A 15,356-nucleotide genomic window follows, 5' to 3' on the forward strand; every position below is an offset into this window, starting at 1 on the left:
CCAAGTTGCTACCAAAACGCGACGCGGGGAGGTTCGTTGAACAACCATACACTGAAGAAGCTGCACCTCACCCTATCCCAAAAACCTTCAAGATGCCACCCTACTTGAGGGTATATGACGGAACCACAGATCCCGAGGATCATTTGATCCACTATGTCACTGCTGTAAAGGGCAACGACCTATCAAAAGAACAGGTACCATTGGTGCTGCTGAAGAAGTTTGGTGAGACGTTGACAGGAGGGGCCCTGACGTGGTACTCTCAGCTACCAGCTAAGGCGATATCAACGTTCGAGGAAATGGCGGATAAGTTCGTCACCGCCCATGCAGGTGCAAAGAAAGCGGAAGCAAGGGTCAACGACATCTTCGCCGTCAGGCAAACCGCAGGGGAGGGGACTCAGGGGACTTCCTAGCCAGGTTTAATAGGGTAAGGATGAGTCTACCAAACGTATCGGAAGGTATGGCAGTCGCCGCTTTCCAGAACGGGCTAAACAGGGATGGTTCGAGGGCAACCAAGAAGCTACTAAGCCGCCTCATGAAATATCCCCCTACCACATGGGAGGAAATCCACAACGCCTATTGCGCTGAGGTACGAGCGGACGAGGATGATCTTAATGGGCCGACCCAACGGCTAACAACGATACACTCAGAAACAAGGAGGGATCGACGCAATGAAGGACGGCGAGAACAACTCCCACGATCCAACAAAGACCGACATCAGCCATCCACCAGATCCTCCCATCCACCACTAAGGCATATGGACGCGCTACAGCGACACGTCGCCCCACTCCGAAACGAAAGAGGTACACCTCCTTTATATCCGCCCATAACTTTTGTGTGTCTCCTTCAGAAATAGTGTACGCACTGGAGAAGCTGGGCACCAAAGTGCAGTGGCCGCAGAAGATGAAACCAGACCCTGGCACGAGGAAATCAAACGTCCTATGTGAGTTCCATCAGGAACGGGGACACAAAATCGAAGACTGCATAGGCCTACGGCACGAGGTGGTCAGGATGCTGAACCAGGGATACCTGAGGGAATTACTCAGTGACAAAGGGAAAATCAACTTGGGACGCGGACGGGAACAACCCCATGGGCCGCCGAAGCCGCCCTCCCCAGCACGCACGATAAACATGATCGTCGGAGGCGGCGATGACTTAGCGATCAATCACGTCAAGTTCGCCACCACGCACAAACTAAAGCGGACCATCGCCCATGAACGGTATGACGACTTCGAAGATAGTATCACCTTCGATAAGTTTGATGCCGACGGTTTGTCTTTCCCTCATTACGATGCTTTAGTTATCACTTTACGTATCGCTGATACAGATGTTAAAAGAATCATGATTGACGACGGAAGCGGCGCCTGTATTATCCACCCGAGGGTCCTCGTACAAATGGGACTCGAGGATAAGGTAATACCGCGTTGCATAACACTAACTGGTTTTAACAATTCAGTGGAACGGACATCCGGAGAAATATGACTGCCCGTTTTAGCAGGAGGAGTCACGCTGGAAACAACTTTCCACGTGATGAACCAGGAAACGACGTACAACATCATCATAGGGCGCCCGTGGATACACGCCATGCGAGCGGTCCCTTCAAGCCTTTACCAAGTGATCAAGTTCCCTACCCCATGGGGAGTATTCAGCATTCGAGGCGAGCCGCGCACCGCACAGGAATGCTACAAAATAGCTCAAGATTGTGCCCACACCCAACAGCTAAAGGGGGCGAGCGCAGAGGCATAACAAGTAGCTGTGTCGGGGACTAAGGTCAACCCGACAACGGACGCCATTAGAGACCCCGACGTCGTGGAGGCCTGTAAAGCAACGGTCGAAGATCTCGACCCAGTCCAATTGGACGACACTGACCTTATGAAGAAATCCTACATCGGGCACGGCCTCGCCAACCCAAGTAAGTATCGTGAATTCCTAACTAACCATGCAGATTTGTTCGCTTTTTCCCATTCAGATATGCCGGGAATCCCGCGGGACATCGCCACCCACAAGCTGAATGTCGATCCATTACATCCGCCCGTGCGACAGATGAGAAGGAAATTCAACGCTGCTATCAATGAAGCGGTCAGTGAGGAAGTAGACAAGTTACTGGCCAAGGGCTCCATCAGAGAATCGATGTACCCCCATTGGGTCGCCAATGTCATCATGGTCAAAAAGAAAAATGGGAAGTGGAGAATGTGTGTGGATTTCACTGTTTTGAACAAAGCATGCCCAAAGGATTCATTCCCACTACCCCACATCGACCAATTGATCGACGCCACCGCAGGACATGAACTGCTGAGCTTCTTAGATGCCTACTCCGGCTACAATCAAATCATGATGGCCGAGGAGGACCAGGAGAAGACGACTTTCATCACCCACCAAGGGACTTACTGCTACAAGGTAATGCCCTTCGGGCTCAAAAATGCAGGGGCTACGTACCAAAGACTGGTCACCAAAATGTTCAAAGAGCAGCTTGGTAAGACTATGGAAGTCTATATCGACGATATGCTGGTGAAGTCGACAAGAAAAGAGGACCACATCGACCATCTGAAAGAAGCCTTCGGGATATTGAGAAGGTACGGGATGAAACTGAACCCCGAGAAATGCGCCTTCGGCGTGACCTCAGGAAAATTCTTAGGATTTCTCGTATCACAACGAGGCATCGAGGTCAACCCAGATCAGATCAAGGCGATAGACGCAATACCCGAGATGTTGAACAGCAAAAAACAGGTGCAAAAGCTGACGGGGCGAATAGCCGCCCTATCCAGGTTCATCTCACGATCCTCCGACGTGTGCCATAAATTTTTCAATGTGCTGAGAACGGACAACGGGTTACAGTGGAATGAGGAATGCGTCGAAGCCTTGAGAAAATTGAAAGCATACCTATCTTCGCCACCACTGCTGGCCAAAGCAAGTCCAGGCGAGCCCCTGCTGGTATATTTGGCCGTATCCGAGGTCGCCGTCAGCGCAGTCTTGGTTCGTGAAAATGAAGGTACGCAATCTCCTATTTACTATATTAGAAAAACCTTAGTGGACGCCGAAACACGGTATCCGCACCTCGAAAATTAGCTTTGGCATTGGTCGTAGCTTCACGGAAGCTCCGACCCTATTTTCAGTGCCACCCCATAAAAGTAGTGACGACCATCCCCTTGAGAAGCATCCTACATAAGCTTGAGTTTTCAGGCAGGCTCGCCAGATGGGCCATAGAGCTCAGCGAGCACGACATGTCATATCACCCAAGAAACGCCATCAAGTCGCAAGTACTTGCCGACTTTATAGCCGACTTCAGCGCAGAGATATTACCAAAGGCGGAACTAGAGGCACGTCGTGCCCCCTCCAACACCGACCTATGGACTCGTTACACTGATGGCGTCGCTAATGCCTCGGGATCGGGACTGGGACTCGTTCTCGAGGTCCCCACGGGCGAAGTAATTCGCCAGTCCATATGATGCCCCGAGATGACTAACAACGAGGCCGAGTACGAGGCTGTTATTGCAGGTATAAAACTAGCCATCAAGTATGGAGCTCGACGACTCGTTCTCCATTATGACTCCCAACTCGTGGTGAACCAGGTCACTGGGACTTACCAAATCAAGGAGCAGAGATTGCAAAAATACCAGTCGGAAATCCACAGATTAATGACTGAGTTCGACGAGTGCCGCTTCGAGCAAGTTCCAAGGGCACGGAACGTTGAAGCAGACGGTCTAGCAAAATTGGCCGCAGCCACTAAAAACTTCAACAAAGAAAGTGTGGTCACCCTCCTCCATTCAGCCATTGATCACCCTGAGGTACTCTCTTTAAATTTGACTTGGGACTGGCGCAACCAATTTGTATCCTATCTGCAGGATGGAACACTCCCACTCGACAAAAAAAGAAGCCAAGAAGCTTCGCGTACAGGCCGCCCGGTATTGCCTGATAAACCACGAGCTCTACAAAAGGACGTTTGGCGGACCCCTAGCCAAGTGCTTAGGGCCGCACCAAACGAGGCCACTGCTCGAAGAGGTACACGAAGGTCACTGCAGCGCCCACACAGGTAACCGCGCCCTCGTGCGCTGCATAATACGGGTCGGCTATTATTGGCCCACTATGAAGAAAGACGCAGCGGAATATGTTCGCCGATGCGAACAATGCCAAAAGTATGCCCCCATGATACACCAACCAGGAAAACCACTTCACTCAGTCACTTCCCCATGGCCTTTCATCAAATGGGGAATGGACATAGTCGGTCCCCTACCAGCGGGACGAGGAAAGGTACGATTTCTATTAGTTTTAACTGACTATTTTTCCAAGTGGGTGGAAGCAGGTGCGTACGCCCAAATACGCGAACAAGAAGTCATCGCCTTCATATGGAAGAATATCATCTGTCGTTTCGGCATCCCCAAGGAAATCAGCTGCGACAACGGACGACAGTTCATCGGCCAAAAGACGACAGAGTTCTTCGACAAATTGCATATTAAGCGAATACTCTCCACGCCATATCACCCCGCCGCCAACGGCCAAGCAGAGTCTTCCAATAAAACAATACTGAACATACTGAAGAAGAAACTCGAGGAAGCCAAAGGTCTATGGCTCGAGCTACTACCGGAAGTGTTGTAGGCACACTGGACCACACCCAAATCCTCCACAGGAGAAACACCGTACTCACTGGTCTACGGAACCGACGCGGTCATACCAGTCAAAGTCGGCGAACCAAGCTTGAGACCTCGATAAGGCCGAGGAAAGAAGAGAAATGGCCCACATAAGAATGGTGGCTCAGAAACAACAAGTCGAAAGATACTACAACAAGAGAGCCAAAATAAGACCACTCAAAGTGGGAGACTACGTCCTCAAAGCCAAAACGTTGGTATCAAAAGACCCAAGCGAAGGAAAACTGGGCACCAACTGGGACGGACCCTACAAAATCACAGCAGCAGCAAGTAAGGGAGCATTTCAATTAGAAACAATGGAAGGAAAAACGCTCAAAAACAATTGGAACGTCGCCCACCTCAAGTATTTCCATCTCTGAAAGGCGTCTCCCGAGTCACACTCTTTTTCCCTTACCCGAGTTTTGTCCCAATTGGGTTTTCTCGGGGAGGTTTTTAACGAGGCGGCAGAGGGGACACCTGGAGATATTTGCGGAACAAGTTTACCATACCAGCCACTCCATACGCTCTCCTGACTGACATGACAAAGGGACTGGACTAGCATGATCTCCAATGTATAAACGGCTAAGGCCATCTCCAATGTATGAACGGCTAAGGCCAACTCCAATGTTTGAACGGTTAAGGCCATCTCCAACGTGCAAACGGCTAAGGCCATCTCCAACGTGCAAACGGCTAAGGCCATTTCCAATGTATAAACGGCTAAGGCCATCGTCGTCAATAAGTCGACCCAGCTCGACTACGACAAACTAGTAATTCGACGACAATCGAAGTTACGTACATGGCTAAGGCCATCGACAGTATTATGGCTCAGGCCATCGTCGTCAATAAGTCGACCCAGCTCGACTACGACAAGCAAGTAATTCGACAACAATCGAAGTTACATACATGGCTAAGGCCATCGACAGTATTATGGCTCAGGCCATCGTCGTCAATAAGTCGATCCAGCTCGACTACGACAAGCAAGTAATTCGACGACAGTCAAAGTTACGTACACGGCTAAGGCCATCGACAGTATTATGGTTAAGGCCATTGTCGTCAATAAATCAACCCAGCTCAACCACTACAAACAAGTAATTCGACGACAGTCGAAGTTACGTACATGGCTAAGGCCATCGACAGTATTATGGCTAAGCGCCATCGTCGCCAACAGTCGCCAATCCTGTTCGACTACGACGAAAGGCACTCAAATAACAATTAAAGTGATACCATTATTAGCTAAAGCCACCACTATCTAGCGTCGGAGCCGCATCCTATCGGAGGATAACACAGACAACGTTCGAGAAACACACTAAAAATCCTACAAGTAAGTGAGTACTCGCTCTGCGGAGACGAGGTACCGAAAATAAAAGATACAAAAGGAAAAGAATGACAGCAATAGTACAACTTTCATTATCATTCAAAAAATGTATGTAAACCTGACCTTACAAAAGGTCCCATTTACATTCCAAAATACAACAAAACAAAATTGCTACAAGTCCTAAGAGGCTTCGCCGCTTCGACCGTCGTCCCCCGCCCGACCGTCACCTTGTTCATCGTCGCTCCCGGGTTGATAAGTTGCAGAGATCCAAGAGCCGGATTCTAGACGGTTGACATCTTCGGAGTTATAGCCCGCCCGGTCTGGGGAGTCAGAACTATATAGGTTTCGCGGGCGACGGCGCCGTTGTTCCTGAACCTCCGCCTCAGTGGCTTGACCCGCAGCCAAGAACTCTTCGAATACGACTAACCTGGCCTCGGCGTATACCCACATATCATGCGCCTCACGATGCGCATCCTCATCAGGCCTTGGTGCAGCAGTCCGCTTAAGGACTTCAATCTCAGCTGCCCTGGCATCGAGTTCGGCGATCAAAGCAGCGACCTTGGTCCGCAAATCAGCAGCTTCCGCCGCTACCCCACGGCTAACCTCCAATTCTTCTTCCTTCGACTGAAGAAGAGTCTCCAACTCAATGTTCTAAGCCAGAGCAGTCATCAGCTGCTCATCGACCTGCTCCAGCTCGGCCACCCTCCGTTTCAGTTGGGCCTCCGACTGTTCAAGGCCCTCACGAAACACCCGAAATTTCGGGTCCTGCTTAAGTAGGTCCGCCAGCGCCCGATGCTTGGCACGCACCTTTGGTACTTCTTCGCCATCTTTTTGAAAGTGGCTGCCTTCTTTTGCGCCCGCCGCCTCCTCTCCACCTCCAAAATGAGAGTCTAAAAAGGAGAAGAAAAAGAGGAAAGGCAAGTCAGTACGCATCGAAGTTAGCCTTACGGCACACAAAGAAAACTGAAAGCTACCTGCAAGGCCGCGCCAGCTACCCTCCAGGATAGATCCCCATCACTAACACCCTTCAGCATTTCACACTCAGCAGCCGCACATAACAGGGTCATATCCGTTGCGGCCTGCTCGCTATGCTGTAATAGGTTATACCCTCCTGGGATCATAAGTCAGCGGTTGGACCTACCCGCCGTCATCTCCACATGGGCTGGACCCCTCGTAACCCATCTGCATCTCCACGGGCGGCCTCAGTCTCCGCCCTCTCGGTACCATCGTCCACTTCTCCAACAGCAGCCGACGAACCGCTCTCCGGAACACGGGCTGGGCTGGCATCGGCAACAGCTCCCCTTTGGGGAACCGACCTCCCAGAACGGATAGCATCGGCCATAAAAACCAGCCTCGACACTTGACGGGGTTTACTTACCCTCTCGTCTTCAATCGCTATCCCCTTGCTCGTTATCAACTGCCGTCTCTTTCTCTCTGGCGGCTCCTCACCTTCAGAAGTCTCCTCCAAAGACCGCGAGGACGGCACTGAAGGAGTCGCTTCACTTGCGGACGCCGCCATAGGCGCAACCTCCTGCTGAGGAACCTCTGGAGCGCCATTATTGAACGAGCCGCAGGGTATGTCTCCGCCATCAGAGTCGATCTCCGCCCTAGATGAGGTAACGACAGCCTTCTTCTTCTTGGGGGCGCTTCGCTTGCCAACACGAGTAAGTCAGGTAACAAAATCTAAGGGAGCTTCCAAACCAAGGCCGAAGAATTACCTGACGGGCCGTACTGTTGAAGAAATGCAGCCCAGGTACGGCATTCCTCCGCATAAGGTATCTATCTTTCCACCCATGATTTAATACTGTCAATAAACTGGGGTGGAGAAGCCCTCGCTACAAAAAAAAAAAGAAATCACAGTGGCCGAATGGTCAAGGTCAAGAACAGTCATGAATTCTGCAAATAAAGGTACTCACGTTCTGGGTTCCATCTTTCCGGGAATCCTTCAGGGTTAGACACCAGGTGCTCCGTTCTGATGTAGAAGTACCTACGCCAGAACAGGCGGTTGGCCTTGTCGTCAGACTTAACTACCAAATCCTTCGTGCCACGGCTTTTCAATTGCAACATGGTACCCCTCAGGTAACCAGGGCTGAATAACTGTAAAAGATGATGAACTGAGATGCCGCACTCAGCCTTAGCTGCGTACGTGGTCAGAATCCTGCACACCTTCAAGGTGTAAGGAGTAAGCTGAGCCGGACGCACATTGAAAAAACGACAAAGCTCCTCCGCTAGAGGGTAAATCGGGAGACTATAACCGATCAAAAACGGGTACTCGTAAAATGTGCAGTACCCAGGCCTGTGCACATTGGCATAGTCCATCCCAGCCGGAGCCATTTCCACATTGTCAGGAATGTTTTGTGTCGCTCGAAGGTTGTCTAGATGAGATTGCAGTAAAACACTATGCTCCCAGGGAAGGGCTGGACTTTTCGTTTAAAAATCCTTTCGAATATGCATTTCCTTTGGGAGGACGTTGTCTACAGTAAGGGGAACGAGGGTCTTTTTCACTTCCTCCTCCTCATCGCCAGAGGAAGGTGGAACCCTAGATGGGTCAGTGTCCTTGGTCTTTTTACCACCTTGACGATGTTTTACCATGATGATTCTGTTGGGGAAATAAGGCACTAACGACGAGAAATATGACTTCAAAGAAGTGGAGGAGTCTCACACGAAATAACGGTTACAAGAAAGAAAGGCAAAGAAGTAAACCAGAAAATGTTTTCCAAAGGTTCGAAAGATGAATCGGATTGAACCTCTCCCCCATTTATAGGGTTAGGTTGCGCAGAAATCGAAGAGTCATGATTCAAAACGTGCGCGGGAAACCAAAATGTCACATCATCCTTTGAACCGCCTCGGGAGTAAGTATAATAGTGACGCATACAGGCGATGACATCATTCCGAAAAGGAAGTCGCGCGTCAGTGGCTCAACAACGTCATACATATCGCCTCATTCACGTTGCGACATCGTTTAAGACTCAATGTCTTCACTAGGAAAACGTTACCTATTTTTCTATCTTTTTGATTATTTCGAGGGAGGTCTCCTACTATATAAGGGAGACCTTCACATTGTAAAAGGGGATGATTCTTGAAGAATACAACTCTCTCATTTTCTCCTACTCTCTCTCTATCTCTATCTCTAACGAATACTTTCTCTTGAGTTCATATTATCNGTGTACTTGGATCAGTTGCTAAAATACCTATGTTTCCCAACAAAGTTCAATAACTGGGTGAGAGCATGTGTAACAACAGTGAGCTATTCAATCATGATAAATGGGGAGCTAACAAAGCCTTTTGATGCTGCTAAAAGACTCAGACAGGGTGATCCCATATCACCATTTCTATTTGCAATTGCAATGGAATACCTAAGTAGGCTACTCAAAGGGTTGAAGCATGTCCAAGAATACAAGTTTCATCCTAGATGTGGTAAGCTGAACATAAAACACATCAGCTTTGCAGATGATTTACTGATGTTTACTAGAGGTGATAGTAAGTCTGTCAATATTCTTCATACATGCTTTATGAAATTCTCTGCTACATCTGGTCTCCTAGCTAATCCCAACAAAAGTGCAATCTATTTTGGAGGAGTTGATCAAAGTACAAGACAGGAAATATTGCAGAACACTGGGTATTCAGCAGGGAAGTTGCCCTTCAAATATTTGGGCATACCACTGGACACAAAGAAATTATCAGCTATGCAATGGCAACCACTGATTGATAGAATAGTTGCAAGGATCTCATCTTGGACAGCAAAGAAATTATCCTATACAGGAATGGTGCAGTTAGTCCAATCAGTGATATTTGGTATCCAATCTTATTGGTCCCAAATATTCATATTGCCAGCTAAAGTGATCAAACTGATAGAATCATATTGCAAGAGTTATATTTGGTCTGGTTCTAATACAATCACAAAGAGAACTCTAATAGCCTGGGATAAAATGTGCTTACCTAAATCTGCTGGAGGGTATAATCTACTGAATCTCAGAATATGGAACAGAGCTGCTATTACCAGTATTTATTGGGATCTTGCACAAAAGAAGGATAAAATGGATCCACACCTACTACATAAAAGGGCAGGCTAATGGAAATGAACATTCCTCAACAGGCAAGCTGGATGGTGAGAAAGATAATGGATGCAAGAGAAGTGGCTCAGCAAGTACCTACGGCTCTTAACAAGAAAAGTAAAACCAAACAAATATACTTGGCCATTCTGGGAAACTATAGCAAGGTGGCATGGAGAGCCTTAATGTTCCACAATGAAGGTAGGCCCAAAGCAATATTCACTATGTGGATGCAATGCCATGAGAGACTTATGACAACAGATAGACTTGCAAACTGGGGTGTTCAAGTGAATACAAGATGCTGTTTATGTGATGGAGCAGATGAATCACATGATCACTTATTTGGTGAATGTAGTTTTACTAAAGCAGTTTGGGGAAAGCTCATGCAATGGATACAGAGTCAGATGAACCCAATGTATTCATATGCACAGATGATAACATGGATAGTAACACAAGCCAAAGGAAAATCGTGTAGAGCTAAAATACTGAAAATGGTGCATGCAGAACACATCCATGGGATATGGAGGGAGAGGAACAACAGAATATTTGAAAAGACAATGAGAACAACAGACCAAATTGCAAGGGAAATAGCATGTGTTTGTAACATTAGAGTCCAAGGAGAGATGAGGAAGAAGATGCAGCAGTTTATGTACTGAAAAAACATGTAACTCCAGCTTATTTTGTAATGCTCTATGTACTGCTCCTAGAATAGGATAGTATTAGATTTATGTAAAAACTAAGTGAGTCGAGGATGACTCTACTGCTTTGTAATTGCTTCTTTGGTGATTAATTAAAAACATAATTACAAACAAAAAAAAAATCTAAAAAAGTGAACCCATAAAACTTCAATCTTGGATCGGTTGGGCCACAAATAGTTAACAAATGCGCTACAAAATGAACTTAAGGTAGATCGCTGCTTAAACAATCGGCATAGGGTGGCGACAAGGTACTTATCTATCGTGACTAAAATCTTATTTCCTTTGTGTACTATATCCATTGACTAGACACACACACACACACACACACATATATATATATATATATATATATATGCTTAAGTTGAGTTTTAAAAATTTGCATTTATAAATTTGTAATCATTTCAAGATTCATTTTGCTTGGTAGTTCCTTGTTTGGTCTTTATCTTCTTGTTTACAGGGTTTGGGAATTGCCAGAAAGTTTTCAGAGAAGTGCAACAAACAGTAGATTTGATAACCGGATAAACATCAGAGTAAGCATTGGTACGTCAGTCCTCACTATTTCTATTGACACTTTGAGAAGAAAGGATTCAGTATGGTTTTTAATTCAGGAGATAGAAAATACAATATGTAATATTTGATATCCTTTTATTTCAAAGGTCGTAACTCGCAATGTTTACTCTAGTGTTTTTGTTTTTGAGAAAATTTCATATTAAAACAACTGGGCTGCCTCCTTTTCATCTTTATAGCCCACATTTCAATTTACAATTGAGTAGCCCAAAAATTATAGGCCCATATCTGAAAAAGGAGCGTTAATTCCTTTTTTTGGGAGAAAAAAGCGGGATTTTCTGCATTTTCTCAGATTCTTTCCAATCTTCTTCCCCAAATACTTCAAAAACGAGATCTTCCCATGAATGCAGCTCCAAAAACCCTAGAATTTCTTCTTCATCTCGAATTAACGACAAATCAAACACGAAAAGTAAAATTTGTTTGCCGCAAATCAGCGCAATTTTAGTTTTTGCTTCAATTTTGATTTCCATTTTTTGTTCGATGGAGATTTTTCCAGTTTACGTTCTTCATAGTGGTGAATGGGAACAAAACAAGTTTATCAATTTCGTCAGCGATTGTGTAATAATCGAGTCGACATTCACCTACAACAATTTAGTTGCAACTATTTCAGAACAGATTAGGATCGATAGTGAGTTAAACACAATAGAGAATAACTTTCTCCCAAATGTTGGTTTGCCACCGATCCTGATTTACAACGACACAGGTGTGAAGGTGTATATCGAATTAAAGAAGAAAAACTTGAATTTCACTGAATATCCTTTGTTTGTGACAGTGAAAGAGATATATGAAAGTTCCTACAAGTTCTAGTTGTGTAGTTGCTACAAGTTCCAGCTGTTTGGTTGGTACAAGTTCAGTTTCTAGAGATGTATCAACAATTGATAGCACTGAGATTATTGATATCAAATTTATTGAAAACACGAAATTTAGTGAAAACAAAGGGTATAATAGATGATATATTGAACGAATTTGTTGAGGAAGATCAAGTTTATAAGGATAAAAAGACAGTTGTCAGTGTGATGAAGAACTTGGTTGTACGTGAAAGGTTCCAATTCAAGGTGAAGAGATCAAGCGCAACAAGGTATGTAAATAATTGTATATTCTGTTATATATATATGTATAAATATGTATAAAGTAGTATATATTTGTATCTAGGTATTAAAATTAGTATATATGTAGTTATGTTTTTGTATACAAGTGTATTTAGAAGTTGAATGATCTTTAATCCTAGGTATCACTTTATGTGTATGGATGAAAATTGTGCTTGGAGTTTCAAATCTTCTACCGTTTTCAAGGCAAACATATTCAAAGTGAGAAGTTACAATAATAATAATAACACATGCGGCTATAGTGAAAGACACTTAACACAATGTCAAGCTACTTCGGGTGTAATTGCTAGTATAGTCAAGGACAAGTATGTTAATACAAAAAAAGTTTACACCGCAAATGATATAATAGAGGACATACAAAAGCAACACGGAATTGAGGTGAGCTACATGAAAGCATGGAGAGATAAAGAGATAGCAATGGCAATGATAAAAGGGAGTCCTAGTGATTCATATAAGGAGTTGCCGAAGTATTTTTATATGTTAGAGCAAACAAATCCAGGAACGGTTACAAAATTGCACAAATCAGAAGATGGATGCTTTCTTTATGCATATGTTTCGCTATATGCATCTATCAAGGGCTGGGAGCAGTGCAGACCGATAATGGTTGTTGATGGAAGTTTCCTTAAAGCAGCATATAAGGGTACCATATTGACTGCTTGCACACAGGATGGAGCTGGTGAGTTGACTGCATCTACCTTGTTTCTGCAGTTTGTATAATGTTGTAGTTTCATGTATACAAGTGTATAGGATTTCTCAGCTACTGTTTTTATAAAATTTGCAGTTGGTATAAAATTGTATAATTGTGTATAACTGTGTATAATATTCGTATAATTGTCTGAATCCTAATATCTATTTTGTATAAACAGGAAAAATCCTTCCACTTGCATATGCAATTGTAGATTCAGAGAATAACAAATCTTGGGAGTGGTTCTTTGTCCAGATAAAGGGTACTTTTGGAGTTAGGGAAGGGATATGTATAGTTTCAGATAGAAATGAAAGCATCTTCAATGCCACAAAAGCTGTGTACCCAGAAGTACCACATTGTATTTGCATGTTTCACTTGTGGCAGAATGTAAAGCGCACATTCAAGAAACATCACAAACAATTGAAGGATATATTCTTTGCTTTGGCTAGAGCTTACACGGTAGAGAAGTTTGAGTACCATATGACAGAGATGTGCAAAATTGATCTGAGAGTGCAGCCTTACTTGTTCGAAATTGGATACGAAAGGTGGTCTAGGGAATATTCCAAAGTGAAAAGGTCGATGATAATGACTTCCAATATTGCAGAGTCAATTAATGCAGCAAACAAGGATGCTAGAGAATTACCAGTAATGCGATTGCTGGAGTACATGACAAATTTGCTACAACAGTGGAACAACAAAAATAAAAAAAGTGCAATGGAGACATCTACAAAGCTTGGCAAAAAGTACGACAAACTCCTTCGAGAAAATCTGATTGCATCAGAGCAAATGACGGTAAATTGAATCAAATATAATGATGCTTGGCACTGCTGACTTGCATTTTACTGCTTGTATAAGGATGTACATCTCTGTATAATAATGTATAATGTTCTTTCACTTTTTTTAAAAAAATTTTTTTTTTTGCAGGTGAGGCCTGCTACGGAGAAGTTATATACTGTGTTTGAAGGGGTAAGGCGAAACATAGTGTGCCTTGAAGAGGGAACATGCAGTTGTGGAAAATTTCAAATGGATGAACTTCCATGTCCGCATGCTTGGGCGGTTTTGAAGAACCAGCAGCTGAAACCTAGCCAGTATTGCTCTTTTTACTACAAGAAGGATAAACTCCTTAGAACTTATGAATTTCCAGTGAATCCGATGCCAGATAACAGTCTATGGGTAATCCCAACAGAGGTAATGGAAGATGTGGTCCTACCACCTAAAGGAAGAAGGAATGCAGGAAGGCCAAGAAAGGAAAGACTCAAACCTGCTTCAGAAAAAGAGTCTAAGAGGGCGTTTTCATGTTCTGTGTGTGGACAAGGTGGTCACAATAGAAAAACATGTAGGAATCGACCAAAATAGATAGTTGAAAACATAACACTTCCTATTACATTTGTTGTCATGTTGAGTAGTTAAGTTTCACAAAGAATAGAGTTACAAATGTTGAGTAGTTAAGTCTCACAAGTAATTGAATTACAAATGTCAATAAAGATTTACAACTTACGCTATATATTGCAATTGTGTTAAATATGTTTCATTATACATGTTTTGATTATCCAATAATAGTGTGTTGCTGTTTTTAATGGTGCTAAATATATTGATACATTGTGAAAATACAAAACAGAACTGCTGGTATTATATGTATACAAATGTATAAATGAGAGTATAAGTTTGTATAAATATGTATAAACCCTGCTACAACAACAAAACTGCAACCATAATGAAAATACATACTTTGTTAAAGGACAAAAGCAACTGATATATTCATTAAAATGTAATTCATTCACAGCCACAATGTGTAATGACTACCGCAAATTACACAAAAATAAAAACATCTATAAAATCCTTTAATGCTATCTCACAAGTAGCAGAATAGTACTAAGACAAAACTAGGCAACAACTCCTGATACATAGAAAAACTACAGTAAAATGAAAAAAATAGAACTACTTTCTCGGTCGCCCCCTCTTCCTCTTCTTGAAAAGTCTCCCTGTGATTTCATCACCACTAATTGCACCGGACTGTTGCTTTTTCCTTCCATAATCCCACAACAGAGATCCCCACCTGGTGCGAAGTGTCTCAATGTCAAAATTATCTTTTCGAATTTCCTTACCAAGGATGAAATACTCAGCAAAGCCAGTAACAAAAGCACCTGTAACGACCCGAACGGTCATTTTGAGCCCTAGCGCGTCGTTCAGCAGTCTGAGGCCATGAGCAGCTTCATTTCAGGTATTGTTACTTGTTCGCATGGTCGGAATTTAAATTCAGGCAGATCGGAGTTAAATTTAAATGAAAGTTCTCATTTGAGAAGCTTAAAGTTGA

At 44.2% G+C, this 15,356-nt stretch overlaps 1 protein-coding gene across 1 annotated transcript; it reads left to right on the forward strand.

Moving 5' to 3' along the window:
- The first annotated feature begins 13,408 nt into the window (after positions 1-13,408).
- Positions 13,409-14,398, forward strand: LOC109213468. The gene is made up of 2 exons (XM_019377268.1): positions 13,409-13,834; positions 13,967-14,398. Exons 1-2 carry the CDS (start codon positions 13,409-13,411, stop codon positions 14,396-14,398), a joined length of 858 nt encoding a protein of 285 aa, XP_019232813.1.
- Positions 14,399-15,356: the final 958 nt, after the last annotated feature.

This window comes from Nicotiana attenuata, unplaced genomic scaffold (assembly GCF_001879085.1).
Source record: "Nicotiana attenuata strain UT unplaced genomic scaffold, NIATTr2, whole genome shotgun sequence".
Taxonomy (NCBI): Eukaryota; Viridiplantae; Streptophyta; class Magnoliopsida; order Solanales; family Solanaceae; genus Nicotiana; species Nicotiana attenuata.